This window comes from Triticum aestivum, chromosome 3B, assembly GCF_018294505.1.
Source record: "Triticum aestivum cultivar Chinese Spring chromosome 3B, IWGSC CS RefSeq v2.1, whole genome shotgun sequence".
NCBI classification, from domain to species: domain Eukaryota; kingdom Viridiplantae; phylum Streptophyta; class Magnoliopsida; order Poales; family Poaceae; genus Triticum; species Triticum aestivum.
Window position 1 is genome coordinate 719,170,272 of NC_057801.1, and position 13,931 is coordinate 719,184,202.

Here is a 13,931-nt window from a genome sequence, read left to right on the forward strand (position 1 = left end):
AATATATATATCTAGGTCCTTTTCACTCAAAAAAGATAAATCATAACAATATAAAATCGCTCCTCGAGTATTCCAACTTAAGAATTGAGCTTGCACATCCACTTCCCCAACCAAGGAAGATGGGCTCTCTTTTTTCTCTACCTCTTAACTATTTAGGCTCCACACTAGAAGTGTTCGAGAAGTGAATTTCTAAATTTTGTTCTAGTTTGAAATTCCATAATAAGGTAGAATTTATTATTTATCTACTTAATAATAGTTACTAGTATAAGCATTAACCATTAAGATTTCATATATTTTTCGATGTCACATGGGGTTCGTAAGAAAATCAATTTGTTAACTTTCTTATTTTTTTTCTTCCATATTTAGTAGATACAACATATATAATTGCATTTCTTATCTTACGTAATAAAAAATCCGTATATAGAATTTATTATGAATTTATATAGTTATGAATTTCATGCTCGTTCCAAAAGCTAATTTTTACTTTTCATGCATTTTATACATATAATGAATTTTATTTATTATCCACCTCGTAAGACTATTACTACTATTATAAAAACGTGCATTTGTAATCTGGGACCCATCACAATTCAACGGTAAATATAATTTAGAATTTGTAGAGCACCACATTGTTTTTACTATCTCTTTTTTTACTTTGTAGACCCCAAAAAATTATCACTCGATTCTTTTTCGTACAACTCCCCTAAGACTCTCATCTATATTTTCATATACAAACTTTTCTAAAATTCGTTCAATTTTGTGGAACATTAAATGCCAACCAACCACCATAAACCCCACCCTCAACCCAACAAACCACTCATTTCGAAACAAAATGACATATTATATATGCGGGTCTGAGAATGGCACTTTGGATCTCGGCCTCAATGGAGGGCCAATTTTTTGAAAATTTCGGAATTCGAAAATTTTCATTTCAAAAAAATTGTACAAGTAAACAAGGATGTGAGCCGTATGTGTGTAAAATTTCAGGATGAAATACTTTGAAATGTGACGTTTATAAAAAGAAGATAAATTCATGGTCTGGGAGGATGAATAGTACCATGTGTTAAAAAGCTTCAGATTTGTCCTCATTTCCACGTATTTCGTCTTGAAAATTTACACACTTGTGCATTATGCCTTCATCTATCTCTATATTTTTCAGAATTTTTTAAATGTAAAAATATGAATTTTCATGAATTTCAAATTTTGCATTTGGAGACATCCATGTATACCAGGCCATGGGCAGCCCGACCCGACCCGGCCTGACGCTCCTCAAGGGCCGGGTCGGGCCCAGGCCCATCATATTTGCGAGTAAACAAAGAGGCCCGGCCCGAGACCCGGCGGGCTTTTACATTGACGGGCCGGGCTTGGGCCTTATTTCTAGGCCCGGCGTCTGGGCCGGGCCAGGCCTTGGCCTGGGATTTCTGCGTCGGGCTTGGTCAGGCCCGGCCCGAGCGATGGCCAGGTATACCTCCATGGAGCTCGGCCTCCAAAAGTAATTCTTGATGTGGGTCCCATCTATCATAAAAGACAAGAAGATATATAGGGGAACTTGAGACGAAAATGTTGAATGGATCTCGGCCTCCATGGAGGCCGAATTTGAAATGATTAGAATTCGTATTTGTATGCTTCAAAAAAGTTGAATAAAATTGCACGTATACTCAAAGACATAATGTACAAGCGTGTAAATTTTCAGGACTAAATACGGTAAAATAAGTGCTACACAGAAAAAACAAAAATGTGGCTTTTTTGTAGATGCCCTGTTCATCCTTAAAGTTCAAGTTTTTTTTTGCACAACTTGCATTTCAAGGGTTTTATCCTGAAATTTTACACACATACACATCACATCCATTTATACTTGTACACATTTTTTCTAGATTCTTTTGATATGAAGAAGTTTGAATTTTGAAAGCCCTACTCAACTTGAGAGTTCCCAAGTATAATGTAGCGAGATATAGGGGCATCCCCGAACTTGGGGAGACAAAAGGGGAACTGTTGGACTAAGTTTTGTCTGTTTATCTCCTAGTTTAGGTGTATATAGGGGACATGATAGAGGGATTGTTGAACCTGCTCATTGATATGTTCTAAACGAATATACTTATCCGAACACTTTTATGCAAGTTTTTTCCTCTAAACTTGCATGAATGTATGAAATTTAACCTGGCGGATGATGTTTTAAGTAGAATTACCTTGGTGTTATTTGGTACAGAAAATAAACTTTTTCGAAAAATCCAAAAAGAGAGAGACAAGTTTTGAATCATAAGAGGCCAAGTACTAGGAGATGGGGCCAAGGAGAACCACAGGACCTTAGGTGTGTGGGCGCCATAGGTAGTGGCGGAGCTTGAGCATAATCCGACCTGGGGCCATTACTTGAAGGGGAGCAAATTAATAGTGAAGGAGGGGCTAATCTCTAGTTTAAACACTAGTTAGGCTTCAAATATAGCATATTCTTTGGTGGATGCACAAATAAAGAGGGCCATGCCCCCTATTGGTCTACATGATGCTCCGCCACTGCCCATAGGCACCCCTTAGCTGTCAGAATTTGCCTGTATAGCTCCTTCAACGTAAAAAAACTCGAGGGATTGATCACATTTTTTTCTTGGAACGAAGACCACTCTAATTGTTGTTCTTCATCCAAAGAGGATTGTCTTAATAGTTGTTCTTCATCCAAGATGGCTGTCTGGAGGTAGACCCTGCCTAAGGAGAGGTGATTTTGTACCCATCGACTCCCTCAGCCCCTACTCCATCATCTCCGTCAAATTTCTCTCAAACATGTGTGACTAACCCGATGTAGGAATATGTAGTGGATGGGAATTGGAAGATGTCAATTTGGTAATAGTTCTAAGATTCATAGGGCTTTGGTTCATGGTATGATGATTGTTCTAGAATTGTTATTGCTATAACTTTGCTATGATTAATGCTAATAGAGTCCAAGTGGTATCATTTCATATCAAAACCATATATGTTTTCATGGTATTTATGTGTTTGGATTGGGCTAGTAAGTTGTATGCACCTATTATTGTCTTGAACCAACGATCCATTGAGTGACAGACTAGTATATAAATGGGACCAACTCCCTTGATTTGGACAACACCTGCATTGCTCGCAGACGAGCTGGTCCATAACTTAGTGAGAAGGAAAGAAATGGATCATCTTGCCGCCATGCATGATGTTTCTCGAACGATCACCTGGGTGCGATAACCTAGCGCCCAACCAGTCGCCTGGCTTTGCTCCTCAACTCCTCCATAGCAAAATGAGGACGAGGAGGTGGTGTCGACTGAACCCGGGGAGCCTTTCCTACTTATGAACCTTGAGCGCATGTGCTCCCTATGCCACACCAATAGTGCTCCCCAGAGATGGAGTAGAAAAGATCAGAATAAACTTGTCTCAATGGGTATTTTGAAGGAATTTTCTACTAAACTGAGTAAATAAATTGTATCACAATATTTACGGAAATATTAAATGATTTAGTGTCATCTCAGAGGGGTTTCTTAAGCGAACACTTTGTGACACGTTTAATTTCCGTGTACGAATCTCAAAGCAAGACACGTGGCAATCACTGTTCTCTCTCACACACACATCTAAGCTGACTACGAGTTGACCGCACTAAACAGTTCTCTCAAGTAGTCAATCTAAGCGAACACATCCGGGATGACAAATTGTGTTTTAGGAGCATGGCAATTTTTACCAGTTTACTTTGATGTAACACGAACAATTTTCTTCTGCTACCATGGCAAATCCTTAACAAATTGAACTTTTTTTAGGCTGGCAATTCTTTATGTTGCACAGAAAATCCTTGAAAACTCATGGCAATTAATTTGCTGTAGCATGACAAATTCCTGGCAATCTTTTCTACTAGCATGTCATTGTTTTCTTTACAACACGGCAAATCTTTATACAATAGCACGGCAAATATATCTGTTTTAGCGTGGCAATTCTTGAGCATTCGCTGTATGTGATTTTTTGAGGGAATACTCGCAGATCGCCATGTTTAATCGGATGATCTCCCTGTAACATCAGCGCAATGTTTGGGTCCAAAACTTAAGCTCGAATAGTTAAAAATATAAAGTAGATTTCACTATATATTTATGAAATGTAAATACTAGTAGATATGTGAATTCCAATAGTGATATTTATTTGTCCAACAATAACACAATAACACAAGCCCCAAAGCGAACCATATGAACACATATAAAAAAGAAAGTTAACCATGAACAGTATGTAGTATACAACGATGAGAGCTGCGTGCTCAGCCTTCAGATTTCCACGGGAAGCTCCCTGCACGGCGACGCCAACAGGTGCAGCTGGTTTTTCCTCCTCGCCGTCGAGCCGACGATCATGTCCATGTCGAGCTCATCCGGTCGCATTCCGTTGGGGAGGCTCCAGTCGAAGTAGTAGAAAAGTCGCGCGACGATGAGCTCCAGCACGGCGAGCCCGAAGGTGTCTCCAGGACACATCCTCCTCCCGCTACCGAATGGGAGGTACTCGAACTGCAAGCCTTTGAAGTCCCCCGCCACGCCGCCGTCGAACCTCTCCGGCATGAACTCCTCCGCGTTGGGCCAGTGCTCGGGGCTCCGCGCCATCGCCAACGCGTTGACGATGACCTTGGTGCCCTTGGCGACCTCGAATCCGCCGATGTCGCAGGTCGCCCCGCAGAGGCGGGGGAGAAGGAGTGGCAGCACCGGGTTCAGCCTCAGGCCCTCCTTGATCACCATCTTCATGTAGCGTAGCTTGTCGATGAGGCCCTCATGGTCTTCCGGGCTCTTGCCGTCGAATGTTCGTCGAACCTCAGCCTGCGCTTTGGCCATCGCCTCGGGGTTCCTCATGAGCTCTGACATGATCCACTCCGCGGCCGACGACGTTGTCTCCGTGCCTCCGGTGAGCATGTCCTAAACGACGACGAACATGAAAATCAAAGAAGAGAAAAGGCCGGACATGGTTTAATTTGAGAGCATATATGTCACCACTTACAAATAAGATTGCTTTGATGCTTGTCATGCTGATGGGGACCTCAAGCTTCCCCTCATCCTTGATCCTAAGCAAGACATTCAGGAGGTGTTCTTCTTCATCTCCGGTGGTCTTCGTCGTCGCCGTCGTCTTCTTTTTCTCTGCTCGCTGTGCCTCGCACTCAGCGATCATCTTGTCAAATATGGCGTCGAGCTGACGGCGCGTTCGCCACAGCCGGCGTGTCAGCCCAGTGGCGACGTCGACGAACCACAGAGACGGGAAGAGGTCCCCGGCGCTGAAACCCCCACCTTCTTTCACAGCCACTTCCACGACCGGCATGTACTGCTTCTGGAGCTCCTCGTCACACAGCCGGCCGAACGTCGCCTTCGCGGTGATCGAGATCGAGCACGAACAGAGCAGCCTCCCGAGGTTGACCGGCTCGCCGCCTCGGCCCGCGGTGCCGACCTTCCTGACGAGGGAGCGGGTCTCGCCGTCCCGGACAGGCGCGAGCTGCCGCACCTTCTGCGCGCTGAGGAGCTCGACCATGCAGAGCTTGCGCAGCATCCGCCAGTACGCGCCGTACGGCGCGAAAGCGATGTCCATGTTCCCGTAGAGGATGATGTCCGAGGTGAGCATGCTCGGCCGCGACGCGAAGGTGAGGTCCTTGTCCCGGAGCACCTCCTGCGCGGCTGCCGGGGAGGAGATCACGACGGCGTCGACTTGGCCCAGCCGCAGGGACATCACCGGGCCGTGCTTCCTGGCCAGGTCCCGTAGGGCCGCCTGCGGCTGCGAGGTGAGGAGGTGGAGAAGGTTGCCGATCAGGGGAAGACACCATGGACCCGGAGGCCGCTTCTTCTTGGAACTTGCTGAAGTTTTGCGGCTAAGAAAGAACACGAGGATCACCAGTGAGACGACGGAGAGGAAGACGGTGGCTGCGCTTAGCTCCATGTGGATGTCTTGGCTTGGTTTGTTTTCCTGTGGACGAACAGCAAGAAAATACTCTTGCAGTTTTAAAAGCCTTGCGATGTCTGGCGGTATCAACTGTCAACTGCACCATGGTAGTATGAATTAAATTTAAATATAATTTATAGGTGCTTGTGGAAAGATACAATTCTTTTATATAACATGTGGAAAGCAAATTGAAATAAAAAAACATTAGAATTTATGAAAGTACATACTTTCAGGTTTAACATACTATCAAATTGCCCGTGAGTTCCATGATTCAAAGTAGAAAAATACATGTTCACAAACTTACGGGAAAAACACTATAGTTTCTATGGTGCTTTGTCCGTGATGCTCTATGACCTGAGACTATGGGAGGTTGCTTTATATATAAAGCAGGGCGAAAACCTGTTTTGAGGTTGTTTGGATGAGATGAGGAAACAATATAATTGGTTTGAATAGACGATGAGCTATGTTGCAAAAATGTCACAACTTAACTCAAATATGTTAAATGTAGATTTAATGGTCAGAACTGATGGATGATAGATACATCGTTATCATGAACCGAGTTTATATGACAGAAGTAAAGATAGGTGCACGACTACGCCAGATACAATCCAAAATTACTATCTTGACCCGTCATCTTGATAAACAATGCACGCTGATAACGCCCACACATGTAGGCGTTAAGGGGTCTGCCCACACATTTTGTGTGGTGTTTTGGAGGATCAGCCCACACGCCTACGTGTGGACAAAACAAGTAATGCCCACGCGCCTCTTTTTTTTCTCGCGATTTCTCTCTTATGCCTACGTGTGGGCAAAATAGATAGCGCCCACACGCCCGTACGTCAGGCCTCCTACCTTATGGTCTCGCACGCCGCGTGACAGTCACCAGCGTCCCCACAGTTGCCATGGTCTGGACCCTCTTCCTTGTTCATTTAACTGCAGTTGCCATGTCGGACAACTACAGTTGCCATGGTTGCTCAACTGCAGTTGCCATGTATGGTCTGGTTTACTGCATTTGCCATGATTTCAAAACTTTAGGAGTTGTCACCTACTAACACTAGGCAGTTGCCATGTAGCACTACAAAAAAGGCATGGCAAAAAAACATGTTCGGGTAAAAGAGATAGTTGCCATGTGCTCACAAGCACGCTAGGGCAGTTCCCATGTAAAAGGAAGAGTTGCCATCTGCTTATGTGCACGCTGGGGCAGTTGCCATGTATCGTGCAAAAACGCATGGCAACTCGGGTAAAAGAGAGTTGCCATCTGCTTACAAGCAAAGCTAGGGCAGTTGCCATGTACCCTGCAGAAACACATGGCAACTGACGGCTTTGGGTGTGGGCGAGGAGACGGGCGTGTGGGCAAAGTGATAAACGTCCACACACAAGCCCCCTACGTGCGTGAAAACTAATGTGTGGGCGAATTGCTAAACGCCCACACACCAGCCCCCCATGTGTTGAAAAAGGACGTGTTGACGACCGGATGAATGCCCACACACCAGCCCAGTCCTACGTGACACACAAAAACTGTTAAAATGCGCTAAAATTAGTTAGAATTGATTAGACGAGGATTCATGCGTGTGGGCGAGTGCCAGACGCCCACACGTATGGGCGTTAGTATTTTCGTAAACAATTGGATGAGCATTGTCCAACTGGACAGCTCATCCTGCTTTGTTTGACAATAGCATTGTCACATGGCTTTCAAAAAAAAAGCATTGTCACATGGACAGGTCATCTTGATTTATTCAAGAAATTGGATTGTTTTCTTCCCAGATAGTGAAAGAGAATAAATAACCGTCATTTGTGCATTCAAAGATGGAGACAACCTAAATAATTAGATGGTCAACACGACAAGCAAAGATGGAAACAGCAGCAAGCAACGTCTATTGCCAAAACTGTTGGGGCTTAATTCCCAGATAGCTCAGTACAACCTATTTCTACGGTGCTACATAGACCAAGAGGGGGACTGGTTGATAGATAAGGGCAATTCTAACCGATCCCTAATGACCGGTTAGACGAGTAAAATTTCGGTTTTACTTCTCTAACCAGGATCTAACCGATTCGCAATAGTCCATAGTGAAGTAAATATTATACTTGGCCGTCGCAAATCTCGCTATATTTACTCCACTGCTCGACGACGTAGTAAAAAAATCTCTCCTCTCTTCCTCTCTTGTGCCTCCTCTTCTCACCTTCGCCCTGCCGCCCCCTCTCCTCCCAATGGCTAGACGCAGTGGCCGGAGGTCCCCGCCGTCGATCGGCAGCGCGGATCCGCGCTGCGACGCTCGCGGGTCGTCGTCTAGCGGCGCATCCTCTAGCAGCAGCCGCTCGTCCGATCCGGCCGCACCCACCCGATTCGCCGACTTCCCAACGCTCCCCCCGCCGCAGCTGCCGCAGAGGACCCACCTCTAATGAAGTCATGTACCTAGGGTAGGGTCATGAACCTATCTAGGATACCCTACCCAAGGACATCTTTAGAAGAAGCTACCTTCCAGTTGACCGAGAGGGACCCCACTCGACGAACTCAAAGACACTCGACGATGAAGATAGCCACTCAACCATGAAGCTAACCACTCGACAGCCAGGAGACCTAAAGTCACTCAGCACGCAACGGCCTGTCATTAAGTAACTTTAATAGTCTTCATGGCGCTTTATGTGGGCGTTACCAGTAACTCCCTGTCTTAATGTACTTTAAACCCTGCATAACTGAGGGCCGGAGGGGTCTGGCGAACTCTATATAAGCCACCCCCCTCCTCAGTGTAAAGGGTTCGCACCCCTGTAACTCATACGCACATAATCCAGTCGATCGCCTCCGGGCTCCGAGACGTACGGCTGTTACTTCCTCCGAGAAGGGCCTGAACTCGTAAATCCCTTGCGTATACAACTACTCCATAGCTAGGATCTTGCCTCTCCATACCTACCCCCCATTCTACTGTCAGACTTAGAACTACGACAGTTGGCGCCCACAGTGGGGCAGGTGTCTTAGCGACTTTTTGGAGAAGTTGCAATTTGTTCGATTGCCTTCATCATGGTTTCTGGCGGAGTTCTGGTCGAGGGCCGCGAGATCCGTCTCGGTGCGCTCGCTTTCATTGCCGACGACTCCGCTTGGCTCCAGGAGGCACCACTCGACATCGACGCGCTCCCCGTCCACGGTGCGACACATTTTCGGGCGTGTGTCCGTGGCGTCCTGCTGTGACAGCCGTCGACTCCGTACCGGTCGACCCCTGGGCCGTTCTCCCTCCCTGTCTCCCGCCAGCGCAAGCGCTCCGGTCGGTTGAGGCTTCAACGGTGGGTGAGACATGCAGTAGCTCGCCAATCGGCCACCACCCAAGTCGCGGCAATTGAGTCCGACGAATCTCTCTACGGTATGTTCGATCTGTCGGCTGGCTCCGTAGAGACTGCATCCGAGTGCGGCAGCAGTGATCCAGCGGTGGAGGTCCTGATGGTCAATGGGCCTCGTAGCCCTCCCGGCTTCCCCCGCATCGACGGGATGGACGATGGAGGCGACCCCGCTCAGGCCCACGAGGAATATCAACATGAGCCACTCACTTCTCAGCAAAGAGAAGATCTTCGCCGCCGGAACATGGATGCCCTGTATACTCCTATCGCAGGGGAAACTCCCGAGGCTCGTGCCTTGGAAGAGGCGCGTTTGGCCAACTTGGCTGAACGCACTCGACTGGAGAACCTCTAGCGAGCACTCGACGAGCGTGTGCGGCAACGAGTACCCGACTCTAGTCGACGTCAGCTCTTTCCGCAACCGACTCAGGTATATCGAACCCCGATTCAGAATTTAGCAGCTGCAGCCCGTATAGCGTAGTCAATTCAGCCCTCTTAGTCGGAGGCTGGCAGAGGCTTGATGCAGATCAGGGATTTGCTCCGAGCAGGAGGAGATCAGAATTCAGCTGTGTCACAGTCGCGCAACAGGATTCACAGTCGATCCGTCGCTGCGAATACAGTTCAGTCAGCTCATAGCCCAAGATCGCCTCCGAGGTGCGAGGGACGTGAAGGTCGGCGGGACCACTATGATGACCGATTTGATCATGATAATAGGCGTCGAGTGCCCACTCCTCCTCTGAGGGGTGGGTCTAACGCCCATCGGCAGCAAGATGACAGGCGCCAGCTCAGTGTTGGGCGGAGAGCTCCGGTCGACCCCAGGGAACCAGGATTTGACGTGAGATCCATCATCGTGCAAGGTTTGGTCGATCGGAACAGAGCTCATAGAGGTGGCCATGACAGAGATGCGCCCACTAGCAGCCGAGTCCATGTTTCAGGTCCAGAATGCTTTAGTAGAGCCATCAGAGCCGCAGTGATACCCCCCAACTTCAGGTTGGCGACTGGGGTATGTAAGTTCACCGGTGAGTCCAAACCTGAAACCTGGCTTGAAGACTACCGAGTGGCGGTACAGATTGGCGGCGGTAATGATGAGGTGGCCATGAAGCATTTACCACTCATGTTAGAGGGTTCCGCCAGTGTGTGGTTGAATCAGTTAGCTCCTAGTAGTATTTACACTTGGGAAGATCTTTCTCGAGTGTTCGTCAGGACGTTCGAGGGAACTTGCAAGCGACCGGCCGGATTGACAGAGCTGCAAGTCTGCGTACAAAAGTCGAATGAAACACTGAGAGATTACATCCAGAGATGGATCACTTTGCATCATACCGTGGAGAATGTGTCTGACCATCAAGCGGTCTGTGCCTTCAAGGATGGTGTCAAGAATAGAGAGTTGAGCCTGAAGTTTGGTCGAACCGGGGATATGACTCTGAGTCGAATGATGGAGATTGCCACCAAATACACTAACGGTGAAGAAGAGGACAGGCTCCGGAGTGGCAAGTATAAGCCTAGTCAGTCGGAAAAAGGAAACTCCAATCAAAAGCAGAAGCGGAAGGCCGAGCCAGCTGCTCCTGTAGAGGCTCTGGCCGTGACTCGAGGCAAATTCAAAGGGAAGCCCAAAGGATCTTGGAACCCCAAGAAGGTAAAGGATAAGGAAGGAAATGACGTGATGGATCTGCCGTGTCACATCCACACGAAGAAAGACGAAGAGGGTAACTTCATCTACCCGAAACATACCACTCGCCAGTGACGGCTCTTAATCCAGCAGTTTCAAGGAAAACAGCCCAAGGACAAAGAAAAGGAGTCGGACAAGGCCGAGGACAAGGAGGACAGTGATGGAAGGTATCCTCATGTCAATTCCACCCTGATGATTTTTGCTGATGTGGAGAGCAAAAGTCGATTGAAAGTTATCAACCGTGAGGTAAATATGGTCGCCCCGGCGACACCAAGCTATCTGAGATGGTCTCAAACTCCCATTACGTTCAACCAGTCCGATCACCCGACTCACATAGCCACCCCTGGGAGGCAAGCTTTGGTGGTCGACCCAGTCGTCGAAGGCACTCGACTGACTAAGGTACTGATGGATGGCGGTAGTGGGTTGAATATACTATATGCAGCGACGCTAAAGGGAATGGACATTCCGATGTCCAGGGTCAGCTCCAGCAACATGAGTTTTCACGGAGTCATTCCTGGAAAGAAGGCTGAGTCACTCGGCCAAATAGCTCTAGATGTAGTGTTCGGCGACTCGAAGCATTTCCGCAAAGAGAAGCTGACATTTGAAGTCGTGGATTTCCAGAGCGCTTACCACGCTATTTTGGGGAGACCAGCTTATGCCCGGTTCATGGCTCGACCATGTTATGTGTACCTCAAATTAAAGATGCCTGGCCCCAAAGGTGTGATCACTATCACTGGCAACCGGAAGAAGGCAGAAGAGTGTTTCCAGAAAGGCTCGAAGATTGCGGATGCCCAGATGACAGTGGTAGAGCTGGAGGGATACAAGAAAAATGCAGATCCGAGTGATTTGTTGCGGGCCAAGAAGCCCGCCACAGAGTCAGCGTTCCAGTCGTCTGGGGAGACGAAGCCCGTTCATATTCACCCGACTGACCCCAACGCAGCTTCGACCCATATTTCCACAACACTCGACTCTAAATAGGAAGAAGCGCTCATCCAGTTCCTTCGTGAGAACTGGGACATCTTTGCATGGAAGCCAGCTGACATGCCGGGTGTTCCCAGGGGGCTGGCTGAGCATCGCCTTAGAGTCGACTCAAAAGCGAAACCTGTCAAAGAACATCTTCGATGGTCCGCTGTTCAGAAGAAAAAAGCCATTGGCGAGGAGGTGGCTCGACTCCTTGCGGCAGAGTTTATCCGAGAGATATACCACTCCGAGTGGCTCGCCAATGTCGTCATGGTCCCCAAGAAGGACAACTCACTTCGCATGTGCATTGATTTCAAACATATCAATCGGGCCTGCCCAAAAGATCGTTTTCCTCTCCCTCGCATCGACCAAATTGTCGACTCGACTACGGGATGCGAGAGATTGTCTTTTTTAGATGCCTATTCCGGGTACCATCAGATCCGTCTGTATGGACCTGACGAGATCAAAACAGCTTTCATCACTCCATTCGGGTGCTTCTGCTATGTCACCATGCCATTCGGTCTCAAGAATGCCGGAGCCACGTTCATGAGGATGATTCAAAAGTGTTTACTCACCCAAATCAGTCGGAATGTGGAAGCGTACATGGATGATATCGTGGTCAAGTCACGAAAGGGTTCCGACCTGTTGACTGACCTCGCTGAAACATTTGCCAATCTCAGGAGGTATGATATCAAGCTTAATCCATCAAAGTGCACATTGGGAGTACCTGGCGGAAAGTTACTCGGTTTTCTCATTTCAGAACGAGGAATCGACGCTAACCCAGAAAAAGTTGGCACCATACTCCAAATGAAACGCCCTGTGCGTGTGCACGATGTCCAGAAGCTTACTGGATGCTTGGCCGCGTTAAGTCGATTCATCTCTCGCCTCGGTGAAAAGGCATTACCTCTTTACCGACTGATGAAGAAGGCAGACAAGTTCGAGTGGACTCCAGAAGCTGATGCAGCGTTTGCTGAGCTAAAAGCTCTGCTCTCCACCCAGCAGGTGCTTGCTGCTCCAATCAGCAAAGAGCCTCTGTTGCTTTACATTGCAGCCACAGGACAGGTCGTCAGTACAGTACTTACGGTAGAGCGGGAAGAAGAAGGGAAAACCTTCAAAGTTCAGTGCCCAGTGTATTATCTCTCTGAAGTTTTGACTCCATCGAAGCAAAGATATCCTCATTATCAGAAGCTCGTATATGGGATCTACATGACCATGAAGAAGGTTGCTCATTATTTCTCTGATCATGACATTACAGTCGTCAGCGACGCACCATTGTCAGAGATTCTGCACAACAGAGATGCAACTGGTTGATGGCTAAATGGGCGATTGAACTCCTTCCCCTTGATATCAAATTTGAGGCAAAGAAAGCCAGTAAGTCCCAGGCTATAGCAGATTTCCTTGCCGAGTGGATTGAACAACAGCAGCCGACTCAAGTTCACTCGGAGCATTGGACCATGTTCTTTGATGGCTCTAAGATGTTAAATGGTTCCGGTGCTGGGGTGGTTTTGGTTTCCCCCCGAGGAGATAAGCTCAGATATGTGCTCCAGATCCACTTTGATTCCTCCAATAATGAAGCAGAATATGAAGCACTTTTGTATGGGTTGCGCATGGCCATTTCACTCGGCGTCCGTCGCCTTATGGTTTATGGCGACTTAGATTTGGTGGTCAATCAGGTGATGAAGGAGTGGGACGTTAGAAGCCCAGCCATGACTGGATACTGCAATGCAGTGAGGAAGCTTGAAAAGAAATTCGAAGGGTTAGAGCTCCACCATATACCCCGACTGAAAAATCAAGCGGCTGATGATTTGGCGAAGATAGGGTCCAAGAGAGAAGCCATTCCCAGTGATGTGTTCTTGGAGCATATCCATAGTCCATCAGTCACAGAAGATCCTTTTACCGAAGAAGCTCCGCAGCCTAAGAGTATCATAGATCCGACTGAAGTTGAAATTCCAGCGGTGGTCGACCTAATCATGGAAGCATTGGTGATCATTCCTGATTGGACAGTGCCGTATATCGCGTATATCTTAAGGAAGGAGCTCCCAGAGGACGAAGAAGATGCTCGATAGATCGTCCGCCGATCTAAAGC

The 13,931-nt window shown here is 47.7% G+C and overlaps 1 protein-coding gene across 1 annotated transcript; it reads right to left on the reverse strand.

Moving 5' to 3' along the window:
- Nucleotides 1–4,103: 4,103 nt before the first annotated feature.
- On the reverse strand, nucleotides 4,104–5,940 carry LOC123071979 (cytochrome P450 CYP99A1). Its single transcript, XM_044495559.1, has 2 exons — nucleotides 4,969–5,940; nucleotides 4,104–4,886 (listed from the first exon to the last, which is right to left on the reverse strand). The coding sequence occupies exons 1-2, from the start codon at nucleotides 5,890–5,892 to the stop codon at nucleotides 4,254–4,256; spliced, it is 1,557 nt and encodes a 518-aa protein (XP_044351494.1). The 5' UTR covers nucleotides 5,893–5,940; the 3' UTR covers nucleotides 4,104–4,253.
- Nucleotides 5,941–13,931: the final 7,991 nt, after the last annotated feature.

Excerpts from the sequence above, each read along its gene's own strand:
- LOC123071979 (XM_044495559.1), bottom strand. The coding sequence starts at position 5,892 with ATGGAGCTAAGCGCAGCCACCGTCTTCCTCTCCGTCGTCTCACTGGTG. Across the intron at positions 4,887-4,968 it reads GCATCAAAGCAATCTTATTT|GACATGCTCACCGGAGGCAC; the intron begins GTAAGTGGTGAC and ends GTCGTCGTTTAG.